Source organism: Pristis pectinata, chromosome 2, assembly GCF_009764475.1.
Source record: "Pristis pectinata isolate sPriPec2 chromosome 2, sPriPec2.1.pri, whole genome shotgun sequence".
NCBI lineage: Eukaryota > Metazoa > Chordata > Chondrichthyes > Rhinopristiformes > Pristidae > Pristis > Pristis pectinata.
Genome location: NC_067406.1, coordinates 130,132,057 through 130,148,816, shown reverse-complemented (window position 1 = coordinate 130,148,816; position 16,760 = coordinate 130,132,057). Strand labels below are relative to the sequence as shown.

At 39.7% G+C, this 16,760-nt stretch overlaps 1 protein-coding gene across 1 annotated transcript in view; it reads left to right on the top strand.

The window, feature by feature from the left end:
* Positions 1-14,572: 14,572 nt before the first annotated feature.
* LOC127585699 (neuronal vesicle trafficking-associated protein 1-like) overlaps positions 14,573-16,760 on the top strand; it is a 68,408-nt gene continuing 66,220 nt past the window's right edge. Inside the window, exons 1-2 of the mRNA XM_052043401.1 lie at positions 14,573-14,915; positions 15,606-15,776. Coding sequence (XP_051899361.1) covers positions 15,645-15,776 — 132 coding nt within the window. The 5' untranslated portion in view covers positions 14,573-14,915; positions 15,606-15,644. The remainder of the gene's footprint in view (positions 14,916-15,605; positions 15,777-16,760) is intronic.

Sequence of the window (16,760 nt, the reverse complement as noted above, 5' to 3'; positions counted from 1 at the left end):
ACACAGAAATGCAATGGTCAGAAATAGCTAGATGTATTTATGAGGCTAATAAAAACATTTTTCTACAAGACAGTTTGCAAAAATGTATGTCTGGATGTCGAATTAATCTCACTTGAGGAAGAAAACAGATGTTTAAACATAAAGTTGTACAATCTGGTTACCCCTAATTATGTGCATAAATGTTAGCTAAAGAGGCTTTTAAGTTTATTGCAGACAATAACACATACCATGAGGTTTCATTTCTCCCAAATCTGGTGGAGGCACAGAGGGAGTAACTGACCCATTTTGCACCATCACGTAAAGTCAAATATTGTCACTTATGTGAACACTGAAGTGAAATGCAGACTTCAAAGGCATAGAAATGAAAATGTTATGCTCTCTGAAAGTGAAGTTTAAAAAAATGTTAATATTTGTGTTACAAAGAGTGCAGGATAAAATATCTCCCCTACGTTTACAATTTTTTCTTTGCTCTCTAGAAGCATTGATTCCTACTGATTCCAAAGACGTTGGCAGTACATGGTTACTTTGTTAAGTAGGTAACTGTAAACCTGGAGAGTGAATCTCTTCGACTGTAGATTTCATCACAGTTGAACCCAATCTGTCTTTATTCTACATTCACTTTCTAAGGGGGTGGGTCATTAGATAATGATACATTGATGATTCTTTGCCTCAACAATTCCTCCCTTCATCTGCTCACCAAATATTCCCCTTTTACCCTTCTCCCTACTTCTCAATTCAGAATTGCCAAGGTCTACCTTCTTGATTAAGGTCAACTAACTTGGGCCCTAGCAGGATTTGACATTTAGGAAAGTAAACAACATAACTAAAAGTAGAGATACCTCAGTCTACACTTCTAGCTGCCTTGGTAAAGCAGTTAACATAATCAAAGACCGTGCCCACCCCAGACATTCTTTCTCCGTCCCCCGCCCCATTGGGCAGAAGATACAAAGACCTGAAAGCACTATCCACCAGGCTCAAGGACAGCTTCTATCCCACTGTTATAAGACTACTCACTGGTTCCCCCAGTACAATATGATGGACTCTTGACTTCATAATCTACCTCTTTATGGCCTTGCACCTCATTGTCTGCCTGCACCACACTTTCTCTGTAACTGTATGACTTTATTCTGCATTCTGTTATTGTTTTCCCTTGTACAACCTCAATACACTGATGTGATGAAATGATCTGTATGGATGGCATGCAAAATAAAGTTTTCACTGTACCTCAGTACATGTGACAATAATAAATCAATTTACCAATTTACCTTTGGAGTACCTTATGTGATTCTAGGCAGACAGCTGACGACTTCATTGGCAGAAATTTGTAAGACATGGTTAGTTTTTAATGTAAATTGTCCTGTAATTTTATCAATTTCCAGGTTGTGCAACAACAATATGGGCAACCTCAGAAAGCAATAAAATTACAGGCAGTTTTACACAGAAAACCTTCAAAGATATAAATAAAATGTCCTTGAATTATGGGAGCAATGGAAATACATGAGCGAGTTCAAGGCATTAATTAACCAGGGAGCTGAAATGACATCCTTTAGCACAATAGTTTAGAACAATTCTGATATTTCATTCTTGTCATGAAAACACTCCTGCATAGCCGTTATCTTTTCTGCATAAATTGAGGTATTTTCAGGTGGAAAGCCATTTTGGGAAAGGTTAGTAACTTTTGGAAGAAATAATTTTGCTCAGTAATTTCTGCCAAAGTTTCTGATGCTCTCATTAAATTCAGCCTCACTCATAGAAATTCAAGATAGGTCACCAGCAAGCAATGTGGAAAAATTACAGCAAGCACAAAATTACATTTAGAAGGCCCATTACTAGAATTACTAGAGTAGAAGGCCCATTACTAAAATACCACCTAAAATCAGGGAATTTAACAGAGATTGAGAAAGGGTACTTAAAAAACAATTTTTGCAGAGTATGTTCTTGGACACTTATTGAGAGTCATTTTAACTTTGGATAATGGTGTAAAAGAAGTAAATTTGATTCAGCCATCTGTTAAACATTCCTCCCAGAAGAAATGTACAACATGCAACCAAATTGACAGTATCCATTTTGAAGTATTACCAAAGACACAACTAACTATTCTAATTTTTGGATACACTAGGGATCCCCAAATGAAAACCAAGAATGGAGCTGGGGTCAGATAGCTCAATGATTGCACAAAATCAAAACGATCTTTGTTACTTTACTAGCAAGCATTACACTTTGGAAAGGGAAACCAAACTGTTGTTATACATCTATAGCACTGACAATCTACAAGACAAAGTGGAAATTGCCCAGGTGTGACCAGTGAACAAAAACCAGGAAAAATCCAAATGAAAGTTAAAAAAAACTGTAGATGTGAGAAATCTGAAATAAAAACACAAACAAGATAAATAGAACTATCGTTTCAGTTGAAGACCCGTCATCAAGTTCTTTGACCTGAAATGCAAACTCTGTTGCTCTTTCCACAGGTGATTCATGACCCATTGAGTGTTTCTAGCACTTTCTGTTGGAAAGATCTGGCATGGCCTACTCTCAAACATCAGCAAAGTGAAGAAAAGTGTTATTGATGGTGTTATAAGACTATTGAACAGTCCCTAGTACGATAAGGTGGACTCTTGACCTCACAATCTACCTCGTTATGGCCTTGCACCTTATTGTTTGCCTGCAACGCACTTCCTCTGTAACTTTGACACTTTATTTTGCATTCTGTTATTGTTTTCCCTTGTACTACCTCAATGCACTGATGTGATGAAATGATCTGTATGGATGGCATACTATCAGGGATCTTTGGACCTGTTACACCAAGGTCCTTCTATTCAAAGTTTTTCACTGTACTTTTGTACATGTGACAATAATAAACCAATTTACTTCATTCATCAATAATTTTCCCACAGATAATCAGGACCATTCATTCCCAGACCTCATTAAGTCTTGTCCTGAGCATCAACAACATAATTGAATTGCAGAGGAGAGGTCAGAGACTACACTTGCCATCAAACCAACATTTAGCTGAGTTGACATGAAGCAGCCACAGACAACTGGGAACTGGGAGCAAAGCCCTGTCTTGAACGAAGCAAAAAGGAAGATGGTTGTAGGCTTCAGCCTTTGGATATCACTGCAATTACTTTGGCAATAAGCTTCCTTCCATTATGAAACCAGAAGTCAGGATGCTTACTGATTCATTTTTATTTCCTCAGTTAATTATACATATCCAACACAAAGTTGTGTCCATCTTACTGACTGATCAATATCTACAGGATGATATTGATCTGTTTGTAAAATGGGCATAGCAATGGCAGATGGAATTTAATCCTGATAACTGCAAAGTGATGCATTTTGAGGGGGCTAATAAAGGTAGGGCATAAACAATGAAAGGTATGGCCCTTGGGAACAGAAGGACCTTGGTGTACAAGTCCAAGGATCCCTGATAGTTGGACCACAGGTAGATAGGGTGGCAAAGAAGGCATAAGGGATACGTTCCTTCATTAGTCAGGGTTTAGAACATAAGAGAAAGGAGATTATGGTACAACTTTATAAAACAAATCATCAGACCACTGTCGGAGAATTATAAGATATCTTTATTAGCCGCATGTACATCGAAACACAAAGTGAAATGCATCTTTTGCATAGTGTTCTGGGGGCGGCCCGCAAATGTCGCCACGCTTCCAACACCAACATATCATGCCCACAATTTCCTAACCGGTACGTCTTTGGAATGTGGGAGGAAACTGGAGCACCCGGAGGAAACCCACGCAGACACAGGGAGAACGTACAAACTCCTTACAGACAGCGGCAGGAATGGAACCCGGGTCGCTAGTGCTGTAATAGCATTACGCTAACCGCTACACTACCATGCCTAGTTCTGGTTGCCACACAATGGAAAGGATGTGATTACACTGGAGAAGCTGCAGAGGAGATTCACCAGGATTTTGCATTTTAGGATGGAGCATTTTAAGTAAGAGGAGAGACTGGGTAGGCTGGGTTTGTCCTTGAGAGAGGAGTAGGGTGAGCGGGGACCTGATAGAGACATACAAACATGAGGGACATTGATAGAGTTGACAATAGGAAACTTTTCCTCAGAGCAGAAGTTCATAAAACTAGAGGGCATTAGTTTAGGGTAAGTGGATAAGAGTTTTAGAGGGGATTTGAGGAGGCTTTTTTTCACCTAGTGGGTGGTGGAAGGAGGTACTCTCACAACATTTATGAAGTATCTAGACGAATACTTGAATCACCAAGGTATAGAAGACTATGGGTCAAGAGCTGGTAAATAGGATTGGTGCTGATGGGTACTTGCTGGTTGGCATGGATGTGGTGGGCCACAGGGTCTGTCTCTGTGTTTTATGACAAAGCAGTTCAATTGATCAGCTCCCAATTTTACCACCTTACACATTAAATTATTTCACCATCATGGACTGTGGGTACAGTGTTCCCCATCTACATGATGTACTGCCCCAATCACTAAATATTCTTCAACACACCTTCAAATTTATGACCTCTACCACTTAAAAGAGCAAAAGCAATGGATGTCTCAGATCACCACCACCTCTAATTACACCACCAAATCATATAGCACAATTCATTCACAACTATAAGTCAAAATACTGGAACTTCCAATAAGCTGCACATTTAAGACATGGTTCACTGTTATCTTCTCAAGGGCAATTAGGTTTGGGCAACAAATGCTGTCAACGTCTACATCCTATGAAAGTATTTTTTTAAAAAATAACAGAATTGCATTCAGTTGCTGTCCTAGAAGTCTGAAGGAAGACCACAGACAAAGTCACTTGATCAAACAGAGGATAAAGTTCTTTAAGTGATTATACAGTCTTGTTGGGTGTCGAAGAATACAGGTTGAAAGTTGCTCACTAACCCCTGTATTTTTATTTTTATTTTAAGGCCCTTGTGGAATATTGTTTCTTTTTCAAATGTGTATGATCCAGAAAAATATATTGAGTACTACAACATGATGTTTATAAATAGTGACTCAGCAATTAGCACTGCTGCTTCACAGCTCCAGAGGCCTGGGTTCTGTCCATCTGGAGTTTGCGTGTTCTTCCCATGACAGTGTGGTTTCTCTCAGTACATCAATTTCCTACCCATGCCAAAGACATGATCGTTGGTATTGCTTTAGATCAAGAATTTCTTCGGATGGCCAAGCATCAATTATAAGGAGTTTAATGTAACATATCTTTATTAGTCACATGTACATCGAAACACACAGTGAAATGTATCCTTTGCGTAGAGTGTTCTGGGGGCAGCCCGCAAGTGTCGCCACACCTCTGGCGCCAACACAGCACGGCCACAACCTCCCAACCCGCATGTCCCCAGAACGCGGGAAGAAACTGGAGTACCCGGAGGAAACCCACACAGACACACGGGGAGAATGCACAAACTCTCCAAAGACAGCAGCCAGACCCGAACCCGGGTCGCTGTAGGTTAATTGGATACAGTAAATTGCCGCTTGTGTATGTGGGTGGCAGGAGAACTGGTGTGCAGGTTGTTGGAGTTGGTAGGGGTGTGAGACAAAAAATGTAATTAATGTAGATGAGTTCTTGATGGTTAGTGTGAATGTGGTTGATCAAAGGGCTTATATACATCCTCTACGCCTCTATTTGCTTGTATGTGAAGATACTGAACTTGGAGGCAAACCCTCCCAATTCCTTTTACTTTCTTATCTTTGCAGATTGTACTGGACTTCTTAGCCTCAAGCTATGTGTGCAATCATTACCTTGAGTTTCACTTACACTACCTACCAGCTTGATGTTAATGAAACCTTCAGCTGATTGTTTGTTTCCTGATGCATAAGTGTCCAACTGGCACAGAGGAAATAGCCCTGCAGTTTAGGAAGAACCCACATAGATAGGTGAACCTTCAATCCAAAAGATAAACAATAAGCAATTATCTTGCTAGACTTGGTAATCAATGAACACTTCACATGGTCTCTTGTTCTGTGCATTTGGCAGCTGTCCTTCTTGGCTGCAAACTAACTGAGATATAAAAAAATGAGACACAGGTAATCAGACTCAGCAGAAAATGGCAGGTCACTCCCATTTTTAAACTGAAATCCGTGAGGGCATTTGCCAAGATAATGCTGAAGAACATTTAGCAATCACCTCCTTTAAGCCAAGTAACACGTCCTATTGATATGTGGAAGTGTGGTGTGCTCTTTATTTTGTATTTTTATGTGAATGCATGACTGACTGAATTGAAATGGTGCAATCATAACTACTGAGCTGCATACTCATTTTGTAATGGAATGAAGCAGTTATTCAGCTTTCATTTACCTAGTTGAAAAACACGATGATGCTGGAGGAACTCAACAGGCCAAGCAGCATCCGTGGAGAAAAGCAGGCGGTCAACATTTCAGGTCAGGACCCTGTTTCAGGAGAGTCCTGAATTTCACTGTGTGTTTTGATGTACATGTGACTAATAAAGATATCTTATTTTATAATAACACATCCACAGTGCTTCACATCACCTATTGAGCACCACTATTAATCTGAAGTTTATTTGTATCAGTTTATTGATTTGTACTTGTATAATGATTGTGATGTTATTCCAAATGAAGATAAAACCTGTACCCTCCCCTGGATTTATATGGGAGATAAAGCAGGACTCCTCATCAGTATTCTGTGGGAAAAGCATTACATATGTATGCTGGGTGAGAAAACACTCTAGGTTGTCTGTAATTCCCATCTCAGTTAAATAGCATGCTGCCACTCAGGGTTAGGTTGACTAATTGTTACTTGTATGAGGGTCCATTCACTTTGATAGTCTGTTGTCAGCATTATGGTTGGAAAAGCTAGACATCAAGATTTTGGCTCACACGAAGAATAGCAATTTGAATGATGTGAACCATCAGATTTTCCTCTGAGTCTCTGGAAAGCAGAATAATTTCAGTCTACTTGGAACTCCTCCAGCATTACAATGCCAACAGAAAGAGAGAAATTGGAGCATAAAACATGGTCAGCAGATCATAATTAACCATGTCCTGTGGGGAAGGATTATTTATAACGTTACTGAATAGATTGAAATGAAGTGGTTCAATAATATATGGATGTACATTTCAGGTTGAGGCTTTTGAAACTTTGATTCCACCTTTACAGTATTTGAGTATTACAATCTGAGTAATTTTCAACTCCTGTACCCTTTGTGTTGGAAGATTCTGCAGCATGCAGTGAAACTACAATTTTACTGAGTTATCTAGTGAACCATTTAGACTTTTCACTCCTGGTTTGATCAGTCCAAAAACAGACTCAGTGGCTTACCATGTAATATATTGGGGAGGGCTGCCATTGACATTTCCACTTGAGGGCTTACTATAAGGAACATAAGTTACATTTGTCTATCATCTCTCTCAGTGCCCTTTTTGAATAATGTTCTCCCATATTAATATTAACCATGAATAAGTAGTAGCTGTAAAAATGAGTCAGCACTTCCAATGTTCTTTTTGGGCTACTGTGTTTTCAACACGAAGGAGAGGAAACATGATTACGCAAATGGCTAGGCATATACCATATTGAGTAAGAACAAATATCAGGTGTCCCTTTCTCATGCATAATGCGGATTCTTCACATAAAAAATAAGACAAGATAAGATATCTTTATTAGTCACATGTACATCAAAACACACAGTGAAATGCATCTTTTTGTGTAGAGTGTTCTGGGGGCAGCCCGCAACTGTCACCATGCTCCCGGCACCAACATAGCATGCCCACAACTTCCTCACATGTACGACTTTGGAATGTGGGAGGAAACCGGAGCACCTGGAGGAAACCCACGCAGACACAGGGAGAACGTACAAACTCCTTACAGACAGTGGCCAGAGTTGAACCCGGTTCGCTGGCGCTGTAATAGCGTTACACTAACCGCTACACTACCATGCCAGCATTTAACAATTGCTTAAACTCTCTCCTCCAAAATTAGGCTTGCCCTAAATCAGCCAGTGCTAGCAAGCCCTAGAGACTGACTGCACAAAGCATCATATGCTGCCAGGGGAGGTGGTGGAAGCAGATACGATAGCAATGTTTAAGAGGCATTTAGACAGACACATGAACAAGTAGGGAACAGAGGGATATAGATCTGGTGCAGGCAGATAGGATTAGTTTAATTTGGCATCAAGGTCAGCACAGACATAGTGGGCCAAAGGGTCTGTTCTTGTGCTGTAATGTTCTATGTTTTATAGCTGAAAATAAGCCCTCCTACTCTGCCCACCCCATATTTAGTTACTCTCCCTATATCTAATTGCCCCCACCAACTTCTTCTGTTTCCCTACAACCTTAGCACCTCTGTGCCCTTCCCCATCACCAAGCAACATGCCCTGTATGGGCCCATCACATCCCTGATCTTGACCCTAACCCCTGACAACATTTACTACACTGTCAGAGTTCAGACATGTCGCTCTCTTGAGTGGTAGGCTCTTTAAAATTCACCTGCAACAGTGAAACATGTTCTGGCCCCACTTTCTGAAGACCCTCAGGCTTTACCATTCCCAGCACGGTAGCGTAGCGGTTAGCGCAACGCTATTACAGCACCAGCGATCGGGGTTCAATTCCTGTCGCTATCTGTAAGGAGTTTGTACATCCTCCCGTGTCTGCGTGGGTTTCCTCTGGGTGCTCCGGTTTCCTCCCACATTCCGAAGACGTACGGGTAGGTTAATTTGGGTTTAAAATGGGCAGCGCGGACTCGTTGGGCCAGAAGGGCCTGTTACCACGCTGTAAATAAAATTAAAAATTTAAAATTAAGCTTTTCTGACACCCACATCATCCACCCAATCAACAAAACCAAAAACAGTCATGGGCCAATCTATGGATCGATAAGTGGAAGAAATAAATTTATCTATAATCAGCACAATAGTGTATAACAACCTGGAGAATTCAGAAAAAAATAGCCAATAGCATAAATGGGAACAAACAATTCCAAAGTTGCTGATGGTTTACAAACAACCTTGAATATAGACCTGTACAGTGTAAAAGAGATTACTGATAGAGTATGCTTCTCATAATTTGAACAGTGTACTCAGTATCCATCCATTTTTGTTACTGGCTTAGAATATGCAGGAAAGCAGAGTTCACAATCAAGCTCAATACTGAAGTGTCCGTGTCTGCTATTTTAATAGACATATTAATCTGCTCAAAACAAATTAAAGTCACCATCAAGATAATGAATAGATAAATATTAAATCATTGTATTGTCTATTCTTACTACTAATATGAAGTCAAAATTGCCACCAATAGTCATGTAGTACTACCAACATTAATATTGCCAACAGCAATGTAGCTGTTTTATAAACAACATTTACAATTGTAATAGTTTGCTATTAATACTAATATGACAATTGCATAATTGCCACAAGTAACACTGCATACTCTCAACCGGTATGAGAGTTTTATTGCCTATAATAACGAAACAATATAAATTTGTTTATAATCAATTTATCTGATTGTAGAAACATTCATTGGAATAACTTCTCCTAAAGGTGAACTTGTCTGATGTGTTTTCAAATGTTATGGAGAACCATTCAGTTGATAATATCCAGTGCACACAAGGTCTACTGAACCTAGGAGCTTAGGGACCAGCTTTGGGCCCAGATTCTACCAAAATCATTTTTGGAAAGCAAGGAAGAAGAAGTGGTTCTATGAGATATTAAATATGGTACTTCCCAAAACAATATGCCAGACATAGGTCATTCAGACTAATCAGTCCTTGTAGGTGTTTGTGCCCAACTTAAGCCTCCTCCCACTCTTTCTCAACTAACTTCATGAGGTAACCTGTGTCTCCTCTCTCATATGCTTTCCTGGCTAACACGCACCCAGGCTATTCACCTATACCACTCCAATTGGTAATGAGCTCCATAATCTCACCCCCCTCTGGATTTCCAAATTAATTTCTTGGTCACAATCTTTAATGATGATTTCTACGTTAGCTCTTCTCCACAAACCCTCTCATTTTATAGCACGTTTTGGGACAAGGCAACGTTACAGGGTAAAGGGACGCAGCCTATTCGGCCTTTACTGAAAAGTACAAACTATCATTTTTGATATAAAAATCAATACTCTCTACCGTGGAGACCAGAACTGTACACATGCTCCAACAGTGGTCTAACCAAGGCATGATGCAACCGTAGCACAACTTCTCTGCTCTTCAGTTATATCCATCTAGCAGTAAATGCTTCTCTGGAGCAAAAATCTGCAGAACCAAAAGCAAAAAAAAGCTGGAAGCATTTCTAGTGTTTAGTTTGTTTCCTTACGGCCTAACTAACCCATAGCCTCCTTTTGTTGCTGAGTATATTTGTACTCCTAGACTGCTTTGTTCATAAGCTTATTTTTTAATGAATCATGCATGATCTATTCTTAAATAATGGCCATCTGACTTATTTCAGGTCTATAGAAAGCTCTGCAAAACTTCTCCTTGATCGTAGGTCATGCAGAATTACAATGCCTCTGAATTTATTACATTCATTGATGATGTTCAGAAGCCGTTTTCCACAAGTAGTATTTTCAAAATTTCAATAGGAAATAGATCCCCTGCATACCATGGAATGCATTTTCAATTTTAAGTATGATTTTTCTTTAATTTTTAATCTCCTTCCTAACAGAAGTTAGCAAAATCCTTTCTTAGGGCATAAATTAACTAATGTTTCCATGTATCTGCTCCTTATTTCCATTATTATAGAAAAAGCTCAGTCTATAAATCTTTCATCATAACTTAAGATGTCTAAGTCCCATAATCACCCCTGCTCCCTGCTGTGATCCTTCACCTCAGCATCGGTATCTTTTTAAAAATGAGCATTTGGTACTACACATAATATAAGCAGCCTCATCAGCGATCTGCCTGTATAAAGCTTACACTACATTTTTGATTTCTCACCAATACTTCCTTATTGCTTAGTGGGCAAAGGTACGTGCACTCTTTTAATTAATTAAGATAATATTATTTGTGTAATATCCCCACTATATTGCTGGATGGTGACTATTTATCTTGGAGGGAAGGCATCAGAAAGGAAGAAAGAATGAAAGAGCAAAGGTGCAATAGAACAAATGTTTCCTCCATAAATTTGGAATATCCTCCAGACATTCCAAAGCCCTTTTTGTGTGTGTTTTACTACTTTCCTTTATCTTTTATATTCCTCAGCACCACATTTTGTCTGTCTCTTCTTTGTGACAGGGAGATGGGGTTGGAAGGGGTGGAATGAAAAAAATATCACTTAAAAAACTTACAATGTACTTGCAGTTGTCCAGTGTGTCATTATCCACCCTCCTGGCCCACAAGTATTGCTTTATCTTATTCCTAAATCTATCATGCTACATTCTTTTAAAATTACCCTTTTGCCTTTTCCTCTTCCTTTAACACCATGAGTGCCCTTGCCACCACTATCTCATTGATCTGTTATACAATCAATATTTATCCCAGCCGATATCACTGAAAAAAATAGATTATCTGATATTTGTGACAATGCTACTTGTGAGACCTTGTTGTCATACATTGGCTGCTGCCTTGCCTACATTATAGCACTAACTGTTCTCTGTAAATAGTTAATTAGCTGCAAATTGTTGGAGGATTTCTTGGGATCATGAAGGATCGGGTTTCCTTTCTTTGTCTCCTTTCCTTCGATTCCCACACTTACCTTCCCCTGTAACCACTGAAGCTAGCTGTCATCACCACACCTCCTCTTCCTTCTCAATACTCACTTTCTCTTTTCACTGCTGCCCTTCACATGAAGGTTAACAAACAAATTTAACACCAAACCACAGACAAAACCAAGCTGCTGAAAACTTTGTCAAAGTAGATTTCAAGGAACATCTTAAAGGATGAGGTTAGAAGGTGGAAAGGTTTAGAGGGGAAATTCTTAAATTTAGATAGTTGGAAATTTAACTGCATAAGGTAGAAATGTGAAGATTTTGGGTGCATGTCATGTTCATTTTGATGTTTTCCTCCCTCAGCTCTCTTCAAGCTGCTTATTTCTACAAATGGCTCTTCCTTCACGTCATTCACTCTGCCTCCTGATTTCCATACTTCTTCTCACCTTCTTATGTCTATATACCAGGTTCTACATCACTATATAAGTCACTTCTGTCTAAAGCAATGTTGTTGATGAATTAGAATATTAGCTATCTAAATAGTTAAAACAAAATATAAGGTTTCTCACTTTTCTGCTTCTCTCACTTTATTATCCTGAAGTTTTAAAAAGGATAAACCTGCTCCACAGCACAAACCTCCCATCCAGTTGGTGCAGGATGGGAAGGAATACGAACAGGCATCATAGTCAGATGTCTAAGTCCCAAAATGGCAGGAAGAAAGGGTGCAGAATACAAAAGGGAGTTAGGAGAGGGAGTGGTATTGGCCTTGTCTTCCCTTGTTCCTCCTCTTTGTTCTCTTGTCCTCTCCAACCACCTGTCCCTTTCCCCCCTCTCTTAAAATGTATCTGATTTCCCATAAATAATGCCGTGGAAGATTAATTAAATTTACATCTAGTTAAACTTGTGGAAAGCTGAGGAAGAATTGATCAGAAAAAAAATATTGTTCTGAAATGCAGGATGATGAGTTGGCAAATACTGTGTCATTAAAATGCTGGTGGGAAGATATAATTACAAAATGACTTATAACTTGACAGCTTCCAGAATAAATGAGGTCACTCAGACTTACAATGGTAAAAGTTAAGATGAAACTGTGTCAAAAAGGTGTCAACACAAAGTAGGTTTTATAAACTGTGTGTGCAAATGTGTGATTTATAATAATTTGTACTTATACGTTGTGGAATCAAGGATGTATGTACAGATGTACATAGCTCCAACAGTTTTAGACCATTCAACTTCTAATCATTGATCTTTAAGATGTTTCTAGATTTATTTGCACTGTTGAGCATAGTTGTAAATTGAATAGCATTGGCAATGCATGAACAACTATTGCACCTAGATTAATTTTATCTTTGCTAAGGCCATTTTATCATGCATATTATATATTCTTTTGTGCACTACCATGTATCTGTATTCATCAGCTATCGATCTACTTAATCTATATGGAAATTTTGGACATGATGAATGTTTCAAACTGGGCATCTGGCCGTGAAGCTTAATACCATTTGCAGATCTGATTTTATGAAAGGAGAATGAAAGACTGAATTTGGGAACTTCAGGATGTCCCAATGCACATTGCAGCCATAAAGTACATTTGATATGTAGTGTTACGGACTCAGTGAAAGTCCCTCTAAGATAGAGAGTGTGTGTATGTGTGTGTGGGGCGTGCTTACGTCAATAGAAGATAAAGGACGTAATGACGTTGTTGAAGAAGTAAGAAGAAGAGAGAGAGAGAGAAGGGAGAGGGACACCAGCCTGCTTGTTTTCTCTATCGATGGATGAGAAACAATAACTGTGTTTGCCATAGAAATCCATGTATGGAAGTTGGAAGTAGTCCGGTGGAGTTCACTTTGTTGCTGACCTGTAGAAGGAAACAGGTATTTGTGTGTGGACGACCACGGGTCGGATGCTTTTCGGGGTGAGGAAGTCACTACCGAGTAAACACTGAAGTGTTGTTTGGGTTCCATCGTGGAACATTTGGATTTCATATGTACTCTCTCTATGTTTCTCTACGTCTATGTCTTATCTTCAGACAACGGTGGTTGTTGAAGAAGCCCTTGCTCATGTTTCACCTTATGGCTTGCGGAACTGAACTTTAAGAACCATTCCGGAACTGGGAGTTTTGGACTTTGCCACACCCACACGACGAGTTTAGTTTTGGGGTTAACGTTCGAGGTTTAACATTTTTGAATTCTAACATACTAACATTTTTACTTTTATTTTACGTATTATCATAAGTAGTAATTAATAGTTTTTAACACTGAATCATGCTCAGTGTGTTTCTTTTGTTGCTGGTTCGTGACAGTAGTCACTTTTATATTCCAAGCATACATAACCAAGTTGAACACAAGGCTTCAAAGACAGCAATGTGGTAACAAGCAGATAATCTATTTTTATTGTGTTGTTGGTTGAGGGATAACTATTGGTAGAACAAGAGAGCTCTTCTGGTCACCTTCAAAATAATATCATTGGGATCTTTATAATACAACCCAGAGTGTTCACCATTTCACAGGAAAGACTGTATCCCTACCAGTTCAACCTTCCCTTGGTACTGCATTGAGTTGTCAGTCCCAATTATGCCCTAACTTGCCTTCAATCACCAGTTAGTCTGCAATTCACCGAAGACCATTAACGTGGGAACAAAGGGAAAGATTAATTAAAATAAAATTTCAGCTGCTTAGGCCCTTACCTCTGAAATTTCATTTCCAGACTTCACCTGCTTCTTTTTTAAGATGTTTCTTAAAACCCCCATGTTCCTGTCCTAATATCGTCTTAAACGACTGTGTGACATTTTATTCCACAGCCGCTATTTTGAAGGTCTCTTGCGTTGGAAACAATAAAGGCGGTTAGGTAAATACAATTCTGCTTAGCCCAAGAGAGAACAATTTGGCACTCGGACGGTGTACGGTCCTTGACCTCAAACGTTAACCCGCCACTGAACCGTCTCTGCTTTTCAGATTTCCAGCCACCATCCGCTCTATTTTTAGTGTTTGTCCGTGGGGGCGGGTATTTTTGTTTTGTTTGTTTGAAGAGAGGAACTGGATTTCAAAAAGGACAAACCCAAGCTCTTCAGAAATAAAACCTGCTGGTGAACTGATGCGGTGTGGGCGCAGCAGAAAGGTATCTGCTCGCTCCAGAGCCGACAGCGCGGCTGCGTCACCACAGACGAGCCTTGAAAATGAAAACATTCTCCAAACTCGATCAATGACTTTACTGCATCCTCGACAACGCTTCTCCGGCTAGCTATTTTCCGCCATTTTTCTAGCTGAAGTGGAAAAGGCTTTCGCGAAGAAGACAATTTAAAAAAAACTCTTTGTATTTTTTCTGGAAGAATTATCAGGTGAGGCGGCTTTCTTTCAAAAAAAAATTCTGCTTATTTCTCCGCTTCGCGGTTTAATTTCCGGAGGACGGGAGCGAGTTGCTGGCCGTGTCTTACCTTGGGATGCTCCCATGTTACTGGGGCATCTCTTTTCACACACCGACATTGTTCGCCCTGATTTTTTACAGATTTATTCCAAATTGCAGTAAATTGGATTACAGTGTGTGTAAAAAAAAAAATTGGGGCTTTTGAGGAATAGGAAACAAAACGCATTTGACATATCCTGCATTTTCCGATTGCTTCCTTCTGAAATTGTGACGAGCAATTCGCTTTGTGTTTTTTAAAAATGTAAATTATGTCGGGTTTGAATAATTTGTGCGGAATTTTGCACTGCGTCAAATTAAACTCCCGAATTTCCTGCTGGGTTTATCCGAACAAGTGTTCTCTGCTTGTGCCCCGGTTGCTCAAGCAAACGGTGGATAGGTTTGACAATAGCATGGTTTCCCTCGCCTTTAGCCCGTTTCTTTCGATTAGGTTAACAAGACAACTTAAAATAAAATGGGGAAAAAAAGGCATTAAAAATCATCTGTATGTTTCACGCGGATCCTCTGGGAATCGTGATTGTAGTGAATTCTGACAGAAGGTCGTTGGTTCCAGATTTTAATTCTTTAAAGCCCCATCTGCTTCATTGATGTTTCCCCCCCCCCCTAGTTCTGAATAAAGAAGCCCCCTCGTCGGTTGTCCGCAGCCATGGTGAAGTTGGGAAACAATCTGACTGACAAGAGCAATGGGAAGGCTGCAGCCCTTGAAGATGGTTTTGACACCATCCCCCTTATCACACCACTGGATGTCAACCAGCTGCAGTTCCCGGCGCCTGACAAGGTAAGCTTGAACGAAAATAAATGCAGAGGATGCCGAAATTACAGTGCTCATCTGCTAGTTGGTGTTTGCTGAGATAAGATGGGCTAATAATTTGCTTGCTCTTCATAAAGATAAATAAGGGAACCATTTCTCTCATGGGTTAAAAGTGATTACATATTTTTTGCTTGTAAAGATGGGAATCTTGGTCGGCATGGACCAGTTGGGCCGAAGGGTCTGTTTCTGTGCTGCATCACTGCATGACTCTATTAATCTAGCACGCTTTTATCAATAAAAAAACCAAACTAGGGTATTTCGAGCTTCAGTAACAAATGCTGCAGGACTTTCCACTGCATCCATATTTCAGATTCATTTTAACCTTACCTACTTCAGAACACAAGAGGTATCTCTGTAAATGTGAGGTTATTAAACTGAAAATAATCAAAGGGATATGGGGTTTCTGAAGCTGAGACGGAGCATGTATTTGGTATTAATCCCACATTTGGGCAAGGGTCCTGGGCGTTGGAGCAGATTGTTGGGTGAGATGGTTTAACACTGAAGATCTATTGCACTCCAGAATTATAGAGTCGCACACCAGAGAAGCTGGCCCTTTGGCCACCCTCTCCGTGCCAACTATCAAATACCCATCTCCACTAATCATTGTTAAATGTTGTGAGAGTCCCTGTCTGCGACCATGCATCCCAGATTCCAGCCAGTTATGCTTTATGTTGCATGGTAACAAATCACACATCATTTACCTTTTCAAAAAAAATACCCAGCAAAAACAAGTCCATTTTTTTTGTTCTTGCTGGTCTTCCTGACCTCTTTACAAGAAGAGAAAACAGCTGACAACTTGCAGAGCCTTAAAAACAAAGTTAACCTCCAATTGGGCAGTTTATTCAGTGTATAAAGCACTTTAGGAATGACCATAGAGGCAGGTCAGTTCACAAGTAAAATCAGAAGCACTTCAGACTTAAATAATGTTGGCCATTGGATCTTTTGCCCTTC